At 39.0% G+C, this 13928-nt stretch overlaps 1 protein-coding gene across 8 annotated transcripts in view; it reads right to left on the bottom strand.

Moving 5' to 3' along the window:
• The window catches only part of LOC119825216 (ABI family member 3 binding protein), a 213737-nt gene that overhangs the window by 103516 nt on the left and 96293 nt on the right, over positions 1 to 13928 (bottom strand). For all 8 annotated transcript variants that reach the window (XM_038345948.1, XM_038345949.1, XM_038345951.1 and 5 more), the window contains exons 5-6: positions 9799 to 9980; positions 9220 to 9275 (exon numbers count right to left, since the gene is read on the bottom strand). In XM_038345948.1, the coding sequence (XP_038201876.1) occupies positions 9220 to 9275; positions 9799 to 9980 (238 nt within the window). The remainder of the gene's footprint in view (positions 1 to 9219; positions 9276 to 9798; positions 9981 to 13928) is intronic.

Here is a 13928-nt window from a genome sequence, read left to right as displayed (position 1 = left end):
CTCGATGGCTTCTGCTTCAGTTTCTGCCTCCAGGATTCTCCTTGAGTTATTGGTTGACATCCCTTGGTGATGAACTGTAATCTGTGAGGTAAAACAAACACTTTCCTTCTCAAATTGCTTCAGTTTCAGTATTTACCACAGCAATAGAAACCCAGCTAAGACACCAATAATTAAAAGCCAACTTTGCCCTTATCTCCCCCTTTTCCTTTTGCTTCCTGCCACAGGATAATGTATCATAAAGTCTTGTCTCAGATGCCAGCTCCTTAATCTTAGACTTCCCAGCCTTTAAATGATATAAATAATACATCTATGGTCATTATGAATTACCCAGGTCTGTGGCATCTTCTTATAGCCATTCAAAACATCTAAGTAAGACATACATAGGTGCAATACTGTTGTCCACTGGCAGCGATGCTCTTAGGCAGTTTCTCTGCTGTCCATCTTTGCTCTTCTACTTGTTAACCCCCAATATTGCTGCAACATCCATCACTACGTCCTTCTGTAATTTCTATCCTCCTCATTTAACAAATGTTTTCTGAATGTTAACAACATGTTAGGAGGTGAATATAACCCTTACAGCTCTGGAAGAGATAAATTACCTTTTTCTCAGAAAATCCTGTCTCTTTAAAGACATCTTAGGTCTCCCCATCTCCCCATACCCCCATCCCACCCCACCCCAAGTTCCCAATTTTTGCCTGGCAATCTTGTCTACCTCCAATATCCAGGCGTGATGTAGGTGTGTCTTCTATCTATCTCATGATTTCATTGGTTAATTAATAAAGAAACTGCTTGGCCTGATAGGTCAAAACATAGGTGGGTGGAGTAGACAGAACAGGATGCTGGGAGTGAGGCAGATGCCTTGGGCAGTCGCCATGATTCTCAGACTCCAGACAGATGCCATGGAGCCAGCCACCAGGTCAGACATGCTGAATCTTTCCCGGTAAGCCATAGTCTCGTGGTGGCATACAGATTATTAGATATGGGTTAGTCAAGATGTGAGAATTAGCCAATAAGAGGCTAGAACTAATGGGCCAAGCAGTGTTTAAATGAATACAGTTTGTGTGTTGTTATTTCCGGGGCTAAGCTAGCTGTGCAGGAGCTGGGCGGGAACGTAGCCCACTGCTCCCATCACTACAGAATGGCACCCAGACGTGGATAACTGAATCCACAGAAAGCCTGAGAAAGCTTGGGAAAGAATAGAGTAAAGCATGTTTTCTTGGTAGCAGCAATTTGGTTCTGCTTGCTAGAGGTAAGCAAACACTCTCATCTAAGAAAGGCTTCCTGACTCAGCTTTAGCTGCAAAACCCTGCAGCTCTTTTAAGAGGTCCTGCCACGAAACACTTAAATGGTGTTGACAAAAAGCTGAACGCGTGTGTAGAACTTTAAGACAATTCTGAAGCCATTTCTGGCAACTCTCAATACTTCGCCTCCTCCCCTGGGAACCAAGGACATAACAGTTATGCATGCACGTACTGAGATGTTGGGAACTTTCCATCTCCCTGAATAGGGGTAAGAAGATAACCCTTAGGTGTTGACTCAGTTACTGATGTTTTGACTTAGTCCCTGGGAAGGGGCAAAGTGACCCTCAGAAGTTCCCCTTTACCTCATCTGATCTGGCAACCACTCTTCAGCCAATTATTGGTAATAGCCTTTTTGAATAAGCCAATCATAATAGTTAAAGAACAACCCCCAGACACCCCTTCCTTCTGTGGTTTTTCCCTTTAAAAATAGCCTGTACCAGACATTCAGGGTCTTCTAGCCTCCTGACTGCTGGAAGATCCTGTCATGACAGAATTAATAAAATCCTCATGCTTTTACATCAGCTATGATGAGAGATGGTCTCTTGGGGTGACTCCTCCTCCTCAGTGTTTGGACACTAGGGTCCAACACGTGCTTTTTGGTTTCCAGCTGTAGCAGGAAAAAAACTGCGCTGTTTTAAAATGTAGGCTTTTTGGGCTGTCCTGCCAGGGCAAACTTTGACTCTTTCAGGTAGGCAGTTTGACTGAGTCCGACTGAATCTGACTGTGAGCGGAATGTTGCAGCTTGCTTGCTGGCAGGGACCTTGAAATGCCATAGAGTTGTGGCAATAAAAATGGCTACAGCCAGTGCCTCTGCCATGAGGCTGGAAAGCTAAGGAATGGACTGGATCTAGCTGGCAAAGCCACGGCTTTATTATCCTACCTATATTGCTTGGTAAATTAAAGACTCGTGTTGTCACAAAAAGAGAGATATACAGTAAAGAGAGATTCTAAGACAAAGAAAACCTCTAAATGGTTTATAGTGTGTTAAAAATATATGCAGACTAAAGGTTAAAGTTCTTAAAAGTAAAAAAGAAAAAGAAAGAAAGAGAGTAGTTGGGTGTGGTGGTGCACACCTTTAATTCCAACACTTGGGAGGCAGAGGTAGATTGACCTCTGTGACTTCAAGGTGTGGCAGAACACACCTTTAATCCCAATGCCTGGGAGGCAGAGACAGGCGGATCTCTGTGAGTTCAAGGACAGCCTGGTCTACAGAGTTATTCCAGGACAAAGATATACAGAAAACCTGTCTCAAACAGTAAAAGTAAAAATAAAAGAAATGGAGATTAAAGTAAAGCTGCACAAAGATGGAAAATACACAGAGAATCTTGATAAACAGCAGCAGCCACACAAAGAGTATTAAATTCACCCTTTGCACTATAGCTACTCCCTCCTGATACAGTATTGAAAGTTAGCTTTAATTAATATCAGTGCTAATCAGGGAGGCTATTCTTAGAAGGTTTGTTCATTTGGCATTTTTCTTGCATCAGAGAGTCCACTGAGGGTTTAATTTTAATTTCAGGACCTGGGATGTTGCAACTGTCCATTTGGGGAGGAGCTAAGGGGTATTCAAAATCTAATTTCAAGGACTCAAGAGCCAAACCACGTGAGAAGTACTTGGTCATTTTAAATTCTGCTTTTAATTCATTTTAGGATGCTCTAATGGAAGTTACAAAACATACTGTTGCAGTCTAACATCTGGTTCAAATTGACTCTAACATGCTCAGTTTTTGAAAGTCTTCAAGTTAGCTGAAATAAGATATCAACCTCTGGGGTGTGTGTGTGTGTGTGTGTGTGTGTGTGTGTGTGCATGTGACGTTATGGTCTGTATATGTTTGTGTGTACATATTTAAGTTTCTGTTTAAGAGAACAGATGCTAACAATGAAGGGCGCTTACTATATAATTTTAATATGTAAGTGGGACCATAAAACAATTCTCTTTCTTAACTTCTCAACCAATCGTATACTTTACACATTCATACCATTTTAGTGAACACCCATGAATGTGTATTGGAGCGACAGATATGGACTTCATTATACCTGCAGTAGGGTGTGGAATATGTGGGACTGGGCATTTGCTCAATTATGTTCATAGCAGCATTATTCGTAATGGCCAGAACCTGGAAACAACCTAGACGCTCCTCACCCAAATAATGGGTAAAGAAAATGTTGTACATTTACACAATGGAGTATTACTCAGTGGTAGAAAAAATATGACATCTTGAAATTTGCAAGCAAATGGATGTACCTAGAAAAAAACCATCCTGAGTGAGGTAGCCCAGACCCAGAAAGGTACATGAACCTACATCCAGTAACCAATGGAAGCAGATGCAGTGACTCACAGCCAAGCACTGGGCTGAGCTCCTGGAGTTCAGTTGAGGGGGAGGGTTAAGAGCATAATGGGAAAACCACAGAGACGGCTGACCCAAGCTAGTGGTAGCCGTGGACTGTAGACTGACATCTGCTGGGGATCAAACTAGACCCTCCAAGTGTGGGTGACAGTTGTGTAGCTTGATCTGTTGGGGTGGCCCTGGTAGTGGCACATGAACTGGGATTTTGAAATCCATTCCTTATGGTAGAATTCTTTGCTCAGCCTTGATACAGGGGCGGGGGGGGGAGGGACGGGAGAGGGTTGGTTTTGCCTCAAGTTGGTTTGCCACACCCTATTGACTCTCCAAGGAAGGCCTTACCCCCTCTCAGAAGTGGATGGGAGATGGGAAGGGGGAAGGTGGGGGAGTAGGAGAAGGGGAACTGGGGTTGGTATATGAAAAGTAATTTTTTTAAATAAAAAATATGGAAAAAAGAAATAAAAAATAAATAGGGAAAGTATAGGATAATAAAGACTCTCAAACACAAAATAATAATAATTTAAAAAAGACTTAAGTTCATCAGACAACATGGCTGGAATGGTGCTATGGTTTGAACACACTTTTTGCAAAACCTGTGTTAGAAACCTTCAGTGCCACCATGTTAAAACGTGGGGACTTTAGGAGGGGACTATGAGGGATCCTCCATGTCCTGAGTGCAGCTTTCTTAAAGTGACTTGACTTTGAATGGAAAATGAAAGGGTAGACATAGCATCATAGTTCATAGGAACACAGTTTCTCAGGAAAGTTGCATCAAATAACTTTACATTTCAAAATACATTCAACTGTAATACATACTTCAATAACTGGTGTTGTTTCTTGAATATATTAGATTTAAGAATTTTTAAAGAGAAAATGTGTTTTAATATAAGTTATTTTATTTTTCAATAAAACCTAGTAACAAGCATTAGGTAATAGATACTTATTTTTATAAAAAACTGTAATCTATTGTGGTCAAGAAATAAATAAAAACATTACACTAAAAATGGATATCATAAAAATGGGGTGGGATATAATCAAGGACACCACGAGAACACAGCCTACAGAAATAACTAACCTCAGCTCAGAGGGGCTCAGAGAGACTGAAGTTGAGAAGACAATCAGGAAGCCTACATGGGTCTGACCTAGGCCATCTGCATATATGTATGGCTGTGTTACTTTGTATCTCTGTGGGACCCCTAGTAGTGGAAGCAGGGACTCTCTCTGACTCTTTTGCCTGCTCTTAAGACCCTTTTCCTCCTACTGGGTTGCCTGATCCAGACTTAATATGAGGAGATGTGTCTAGTCTTATCCTAACTTGATGTGCTATGTTTGCTTCATATCCCTTGGAAATCCTGGCCCTGAGGAAAAGGAGGAGTGTCTGGGGAACTGTGGTCAGGAAGCAATACAGAAGAGAATAAATATTTTTAGAAAGAAATATAATAGACTCTGAAAAAAAATCATCATGAATATCATGATAAATATTTTCTTTATTGTATGCATTTCAAATGATGCATTTATGTTATATATGAAAAATCAGAGTTTTGTTTATGCTTATTCTTCATTATTTTAGAGGTAAAGAAAGGAGTGACATCCTTGAAGGTACTTAGCAACTGGTAAAACAAAGATACTAACTAACTAGTCAGAAAAGACCCTCCCTCATTTTCCCAGCACAATTTGTGTGGGTCCTGCCAACAGAATACATGCCTGAATATATAAATTTAAGTATACAATATGATCAGGGACATAAGATGGGGTGGTTTAATGCACAAACGTTTAGCCTAATTATTATTTATTTTTTGAAAAGGATACCTAATGTTAAAATACTTTTCCTGTATCAAATACTTCTTTTAGGAGGGTGCTAAGATATTTTGTGGTTTCAAAGGTTTAGACATGAGAATATTGAATGAAAACCATCTTCAATGGGTCTTTTACTTAAAATTGAAAAGTAAGCCATCGCATGCCTCTTGAAACACTCCCTTTTATGATCAGTCTCAGAGAAGACATGGGTGGATACTGGGGCACAGGCTTGGTCTGGACTGAAATGCACATCTGAAATATCGTATCAACTTTCTCATGGATTCTACAGGACCACATCGCACGGACAACAGCTGTCCTGTGTGGCTCATGAGCAGCTTTCCCACAACTCAAGGCTGCCTGAGAGCAGAAGTCACTCTGTGAGACACTTCTCTGCTATCCAGAAGATGCTCACAAAGGGTTTCACAGAAGAGCTCTGAAGCTTCTTTTCAATGAACTTGGGTTTTCCTTTGGAAATAACCGAGAGTTTTCAAGTACAGCTCATCGCAGCTGGCTAGATTTGGGGGTGCTCCACCTCACACATGGAAGTGATACAACTTTGGCTCTGTGTCACAGATGTAGGAAGCTCCTCTCCAGCCCTATCACAGCTGGTTATGACAAGGAATAAGAAATTAAATTCTGCTGTGGCGAAGAATCATTCATCTTTCCCAATCTCACTGAGAATGCATCCTACATGAGGTTTTCTGACAAAAATAAATAAAAATGATTGACATACAGAGCTGAAAAATAAGGATGAAACAGGAGCTGTATCCTGCTGTTTCTCCTCTGCAATGTAGCAGTTTTGTTTTTCATACATTATATTGACTGATCTCAAGAGACACAAAATCAAAGAGACATTAGAGAGTATCATTATTCAATCCATGCTGCTAGGCCAACTGACTGTTTTGAAAAGTGCCGAACCTTATTGGATGCCACAGAGAAGGAAAACCCATGGAGTTTAGATCTTAATTGTTGCAAAACTAAAAATTATAAAGGGAGATGTATGTCCATCCTTTGCACGGAGAGGGAAAGGCCTGGAAAACTAGAACACAACTGACAATATGATGAAGTCTAATCTCTGGATGCAGCACATTTTAAGATGAGACTCTTTCAACACTTGCTACCAACAAAGTTGATAGCAAATGTAAAAAATAATCTAGATGATATTACAAAGGACTCTTTTTAGTCTATGAAGTCTTTAAACTAGTCATGAAAAAAGTCACACACTTCCCAATTTACAAAGAGCCACAAATAATGGCCACTAAATGGAAAACAAAAGCAAAGGTAGTACCAATTTATCAGTATCCATAGAAATGGAAATCATTATAACTTTGAAACTATTATACTAAGCAAAACGTTAGCAATAGAAATACACACTATCAATAAGCAGGATAAACTCTTGTTAGGTACTTGAAAAATCATAAGTTGGGATAATCTTCTTAGAAAGAAATTTGCCCATTAAGACTAAAGAGCCTTAAAAACTTAAACTGTTAATAGGAATTTAATTATATCAAATTAGAAATCAATTAGAAATAATTAAAATGCCTATAACCTGGAAACTGAGCAATTTAATGAGTGTAAAGGGAATTCAGTGAGTGTAAAGAAGACACAGAGGAACAGATCCGTGTACTTAAAGAAACAGACACCTCAGTGATGCCCAAGAAACACAAGCATATGGCTGATGGAAATGATGAAGAAAATGCAGAATTTAAAAATGGAATTCAATAAAGACATAGAAACAACGAAGAGAACTTAAGTCTGTGGAGATGGAAGGAAAATGAAGGTCTAGTTACTGAAATGTAAAGTAATACTGAGAACACACACCACCAAAGTCAACATCAGCAATAAATACATATAATGACCCCAGTTCTACAATTAGATGACACAGGCTGGCTAAATGGATCGAAAAACAAAATTCACCTACCCATTATCTACAAGAAACACATTTCGCTTTAAAGATGGGCACAAATTTAGAGTGAAAAAGTGAACAAGCGAGGCCAGGAAGAAAGCAAGCACCACTGTCTTAACAGCTGACAGCTGACAAGGTAGACTAAATCAAACTTAAGCTAATCAGAAAAGATAAAGATCACTTTACTCTCATCAGGGAGCAATTAAGTAAGAAAATAGTACTATCCTAGCCCCAAATCTGGAGTATCCACTATTTAAAAAAAAAAACCTACACATCCTATTGAGATATTTTTTTTAAATGTTCATTGTCCCTCGCTGTTAGAGAAATGCAAATCAAAACAACTTTGAGATTTCATCTTATGTCAGTCAGAACAGAAAATATCAAGGGAAAAACCAATGAATGCTAGAGCAGACACTGGAAAAAATGGAACCTTCATTTACTCTTGCAAACAGGTCCAGCAACTACGGAAATAATTCTTAAAAATGCTAAAAATAAATCTGCCATATGACCTAGCTATGCTGCTCCTTGACAGATGTCCAAAAGACTCAGCATCCGACTCCACAGATATGTGCTCAGCCATGTTCAGTGATGCTCTATTCACCATAGGTAGGAAAGAGAAGCAACCTAAATGCCCTTCCTTCCACTGACAAATGGAAAATGAAAATGTGGTAATATATACACTACGGAATACTATCCAATGGAAAAAAATGAAATCATTAACTTTGCAGGTAAATGGATAGAACTAGAAAAAACTATTTAGGTACCCAGACCCAGAGAAACAAGTGTGACATGTTCTCTCTCATTGGGGGCTCCTAGTTTCAAATCTTCAGATGTGAGCACATATTCTGGAGTAACTGTAGATAGAAAGTAAAATGGGACCACTGCCAAGGTAAGAGAGTTGGGAGCAATAGAGATGGAATAGCATGGTCCAAGTGAAACAGTCAATCAAGTCAGTATCCAATTCCTAATTCTCTAACTCTGGTGCCCCTTCTATCTGCTCACTAATGTAGCATGCTTCAACTTACACTTGAGCATGTGATATGAAATGCAAACACCTCTTCCACTGATGGCTTTAACAATGTCTTATATTATTCATGACTGATTGAACGATTCCTGGGGACACATTGGCTGAACTGAGAGAAAACGGTGAAAGCATGTAACCATTCAGAGCTTCAGTAAGGGTTGGAGGTGGAAACTGTAAGGCTCAAAACATACACAAGCATTTACTGAACTGAACAAAGGCTGGGCACATTTCAAAACCAAACTGGCTGCTTTATCATTGCAAACACAGAACAATTTGAACTTTATCAATGTACCTAGAACATGTAGCTATCCATAAGCTCTTAAAGTGTTACATAAAAGACAATTTACTCAGTAGTTAATAACAATTGTTCTTCTAGGGGACCTGGGTCTGATTCCCAGTACCCACACTAGGTGGCTCATAGAGCTGCCTTAACCTCTAGTTCCAGGGAATTTGATGCCCTCTTCTGGCCTCCACAGGCACCTGCACACATATGTTGTATACACGCATGCACGCAGCACACACACACACACACACACACTCTCTCTCTCTCTCTCTCTCTCTCTCACATACATATGCACACAGGCAGAATGAACATAATCATGAAATACTCTAAAATATTCAAATACCAGAATTACTGCATTGGATCTTTGAATTGGAGAGTTTCAAACAAACTAGGAAGGGTTTGGGAGCAGCTAATTCCTAAATTATTGAGCATTTCACCCAGTGTCTAGTAGATAACCTCAGTACCTCATGGTAGGGTGATCTCCTGCATCTAAGTAGAAACATAATGCAGCTATGATAGTTTCTAAAGATAAATCTTAAAAAAAAAAATAAATCAGTACCTACCACTGTGTGGACCTGGTCATAAGTGCTTTGGATCTTCCCATTTACTTTGTTTTTACCTGAAAATAAGAAGGAAATGGCATTATTTTTATTCTTCTTATTCCTTAATTCTAGCTCACCGTGGGGATAATTCCAAGCTACACTCTCTATTTTGGCATGTAGCTTCATTTACCATCATTTGAAATATTGGTTTCAATGATGTGTGAGTACACAGATAAGGAAGAGACGTTCAGGGCTCCCTGTAGCAGGCTGTGTCCACTTCCACTGCCTACCACTCCATGTGATATTACACATGCTGGCATTGCATTTGTTTAGCTCAGCTTCTGTTCATACATCAAAGATATATCTTAAAATACTATAATGACATCACTGGAACCATCAAGTTGTTCATTATCTATTTTCAAAAAAATCACATTATAAAAAATTCTGAAATATCAATATTTAAATTCTATTCATTTTGTATTTTTAAACACTAGAACATGTTAACTCTTGGATTTATCTCATATTATACAGCTAGTAAAGTGACTTAAAGTAGCCAATTAGAAAAGAATGAAGGCTATATTGGATCAAGTGGATACTCACTTCCAACAATAGTCTTATGGTTGAAAATCTTGCTCCAAATTCCACCTTCTACATTGTCTTTTACACCAAATTCATATACTGTGTTGGGCTTGAGATTTTCCACAATTGTTTCAGTAGCTGGACAGAGCTGAAAAATCCATTTCTTTTCTTTATCTTTTTCTCTATATCGAATTGTGTAAAATCTGTTGAATAATGAAAATACGATATTTGAGAAGCACAGTGATTTTTCTAAAAAAAAAAGCAAAATTAATAGTTAAGATAGAGATACAGTAAGAATATAGAACATAAATTAAGATCATCGTTACTTGCTTCAGGTTGCATAATCCTTCAGTTTAGATGTCACAGTAAGCCAGTCCCCTGCGGGAGCTCACAGAAGTAGGTTCATTCCACCTTGACTGAGGTCAGAGAGCTAAGCCTTCTCTTGCTCTTTCAAAGTTATTGACAGGAAGTCTGACTTAAGGAGTGGCTACAAATAAGATATCCTGACCTAGGGTGTGGTTACTTGGTGTTTTCGATATTAAGATGGCCCATAGGGGTGGATTCACTCCACATTGACCAAAGGTCAGGTAATTCAAGCCTATTCCTCCTCCTGCATTTTTAAACCAGGAGGTTTGACCCAGGGAGTGGCTGCCTACAGGATTCTGGATCTAAGGTGCTGTTGTTGCATATCCTGCCTAAAACATCTAGATGCTCAGCTAAGTAAATAGTGGCTTGATGTCTCAGGTATTGAAGCAAGTGATTGTTCTGTTTGTCCTCTGAGTCATGTTAAAATAGTCTTTTGCCTTCTTCTCCCCTTTTTGGATTGGGGTATAAGCATATGGAAAATAAACACGGGCATGTTCAGTATTCACTGGGTTGCCCTCCCAGTGCTATCCTATGTCTCTGTATTTCTTTCCTATCTCTATTCCTCTTGCATAACATTTCTAATCCACACGCCCCTACCCTGAAACAGATAAGCCCATCAAGACTGGACCCTGACAGATGTCATTCCAATGTGTAGCTACAGCAGATGTCACCCCAGCACTAGGCTTTGCATGTCGAGGCTATGCTAGGTTTGACTGTCTCAATTAGTTATCACAAAAGATACCTTGAATGGCAGAAATTATTAATCTTGTTTTATGAACATAAACACTGGCTTTCAGAACCAATGCCTAATACTGGCTTTCCTAGTATTGCCAGCGAGTATCTTTTATCTCAAGTGGTGGCAGAATGACAGTTCGAAGAAAGCTCCATTGGCTCTGTTTTTAGCAGCCTCACTAAGCCAGGCTGCAGGTCAGAAGAGTGAGTTTCACACTACTCCACAGACCGGTAAGAACGAACGGACAGAGCAGGTCATCAACATAGGTGTACACAAATACACATTGGATAAAAGGGCACACTGCAAAGTGAACTGCAGACTTTCACATCGTTTACAGAGCTATGAATGTGAATTTTCATATTATCATTTTTAATGTTATAAGGAGGTAACAGATAGCGGGAGAATGTCCTAGTTATAGTAGAGCTTTGAGGTCTTGTGAACAGGCTAGGAGATAAACAATATCAGAGGTGGTATTGACAGGTAAATGATTCCTTTTCATCTTTAAAGATACATTTTTAACCAGTACAACAACAAAATAGTTGCACATGTGACAGTGTAAACACACAGTAAGTATATATTACCTTAGGGCTTCTAAAAATACCTTTACATATATTTTTCTCAAAATTTAGAATGATTTCCCCTACTCCACACCTATCAAAGCTAAATGAACTAAAATCCAGGTTAACTGGTTTTATTTATGAATTTTAAGGTCACTCACTCAGACTAAAAACATTGCCCAGATAGCCCCCTAATGACTACGTTTACTTGAATGATCTTCAGTTTCTCTAGGTACACTTTCTTGAGGATACAAATACAGTGGCCTAGAATCTTAGGAAGTGGGGGCCAAGACTGAAGAAAAAGTGTGGACTTTGCAAAATAAAAAGGTAGAAGCTTTGTTTAAAAGTATCTGAGAATTTTTAGATAGCAATGGCAGGGCATTAAGCCAAAATTTAGCACTTCTAAGAATATGTAGGGGAGAATCTGTGCCCAGCTCTGATGTCCATAAAGTCAGCAGGGGCCTTCCAGGTTGGTAACTTAGTGGAGAGTCTTTATATACATAGCCTGCTTTCTTACTAGTTGTGGAGTCTAGAAAGGCTTGCACCCACTCACTAGCTTGCTTTTTTTTTTTTTTTTTTTTTTTTTTACCAGTAAAAGCTACTTGTGGACTCCAATCCCCATTCCAAAATAGCAGAAAGTCCAGTGAGTGAAAGAGACTATTCCAGCCAGAACATTCATTGCTACCAGTAACAAATGTTATATGGTAGAGTCCTCTGTGTCTTGTAAGTCAAACTCTCAATAGTGATTCATGAAATGCATCACTTGACAAGTATGCTACATGGAATTCTTGTTGCCCTCCCCTTTCCATCCTATCCTGGCTCTTAAAGGACCCTAGAGAAATGCTGAGAAGCTAAAATCAGACCGGATGGGCCCTGTGACTCCACCTTCTAGTACGCCTTCTATATTCCTGAGGATTTAACTTCAGGCATGAGTCAGGATCCCATTGCTAGCTGAGCTGCCAAGAGTCAGATTCACGGCTTTCCAATCAGCTTGATTTTATTTAACCTTCCAACAAAGAAAATGGGACAGAATGCTCCATGGTTTTCAAAGATCCTCAACTTCATGTTAAAAAAACAAATCAGTCTGTAAAGTTCTTCTATTTCAGTTACAATACCCTCTCTCATACTGATTTTTTCACATATACAAGCTTCCGTGCCTCCTCCACTACAATAATCAAACCGGCCTTTCTCAACACTAAGTTGATAATTGCATAAGGTAGAAGACTCTAAGTCTTGAAGAGTAGGAGTTATGTTGAAAGAGTGAATTGAATTCTTCTTGATTTTAAAACAAACTGTGAGCCTCTTGACACTCAGCAGGTTTTCTGTAAAGATTGTGCAATGAACAGAAGAGATGTCTAGTTTCTCCTCAGGTCATTTTAAAATTAGATTATAAGTGCTCTCAATGCGGTATTCCAACCATCAGCAAAGACTAATTTAAGCTACTGGGTCTACAATTATATTTTGCAACTTTTCATAAGGCTCACTCAACAAAATAAACTATTTCCCTAAAATGGTAACCAGTTGAGACAAAATACAATGAAATCTTGCTTAGGTTGCAGATTTGTGATTCTTACTCGTTGATTCCAGTTAGTCTGTTGGTAAAATCTTAGCAAAGCCAGACTTTATAGAATTAGAAGAGGCCCCAGAGCAGCTAGAGCTGAATAATAAAATCCCTCATCCTGTTTTTTGAGTACCAAGCCATACTTCTGGTCTGTCTTGAATTCTCTTTCTGCTGTGGTGTTTGGCAAAAGTAGATGAAAATAAACATAAAAAGACCCAGAATCAGAGAACAGTCAATTTAATATTTCTCAAGATTTTAAACTTGTTTTTCTATATATTCACCATAATCCATAGTCAACATACTCCTCATTGTCTGAGAACTTTCAGGATCAAATGTTGGTTGTGTGGATTTTATGAATGATTAAGTTTGAGCACAACCATATGGGAAGGCTCTGTGTCTTTTTAAAATACAGAGAGCAATCTGGAGCATGGTGATTCTCACTTGCAATCGAAGCACTGAGCTTGTAGGATCCTGAGTGCAAAACTATCTTGGGATACACAGTAAAAACTTTTTTTTTTAAAAGCATGGTGCCTTAAAAAGTAGTTAGTGGTTTAACTATTAGCCCACTCCCAACAATAGCACGACTTCTGGGGATCTGTTCCTACACACACACACACACACACACACACACACACACACACAAATTTTCTCAAGAGGTTTTCAACTAAACACCTTTTGAGACTCTGTTTAGAAAAAATATTTTAACAACAGATTAATATTCTATTCTAAAACCCTACCTGATGCAAAAACTGAATTTGTATTGTAGCAGCTGGTAGTGAGCTATACTTAGGGGGAAAGGGAAGAACATCAAATTTAAGGTATTCCTTGCAAACTCTCCCATGTTTAGCCCCTTTATGGACTACTCTCTTTCAACAAGACTTGAATTTGACACAACTGTGTTTCTGAAAATATGGACACTGTATATTCTCCCCAT

The sequence above is a fragment of the Arvicola amphibius genome, chromosome 10 (genome assembly GCF_903992535.2).
Source record: "Arvicola amphibius chromosome 10, mArvAmp1.2, whole genome shotgun sequence".
NCBI lineage: Eukaryota > Metazoa > Chordata > Mammalia > Rodentia > Cricetidae > Arvicola > Arvicola amphibius.
Note: the sequence above shows the minus strand (reverse complement) of the source record. Positions and strands in the feature narration are given on the sequence as shown.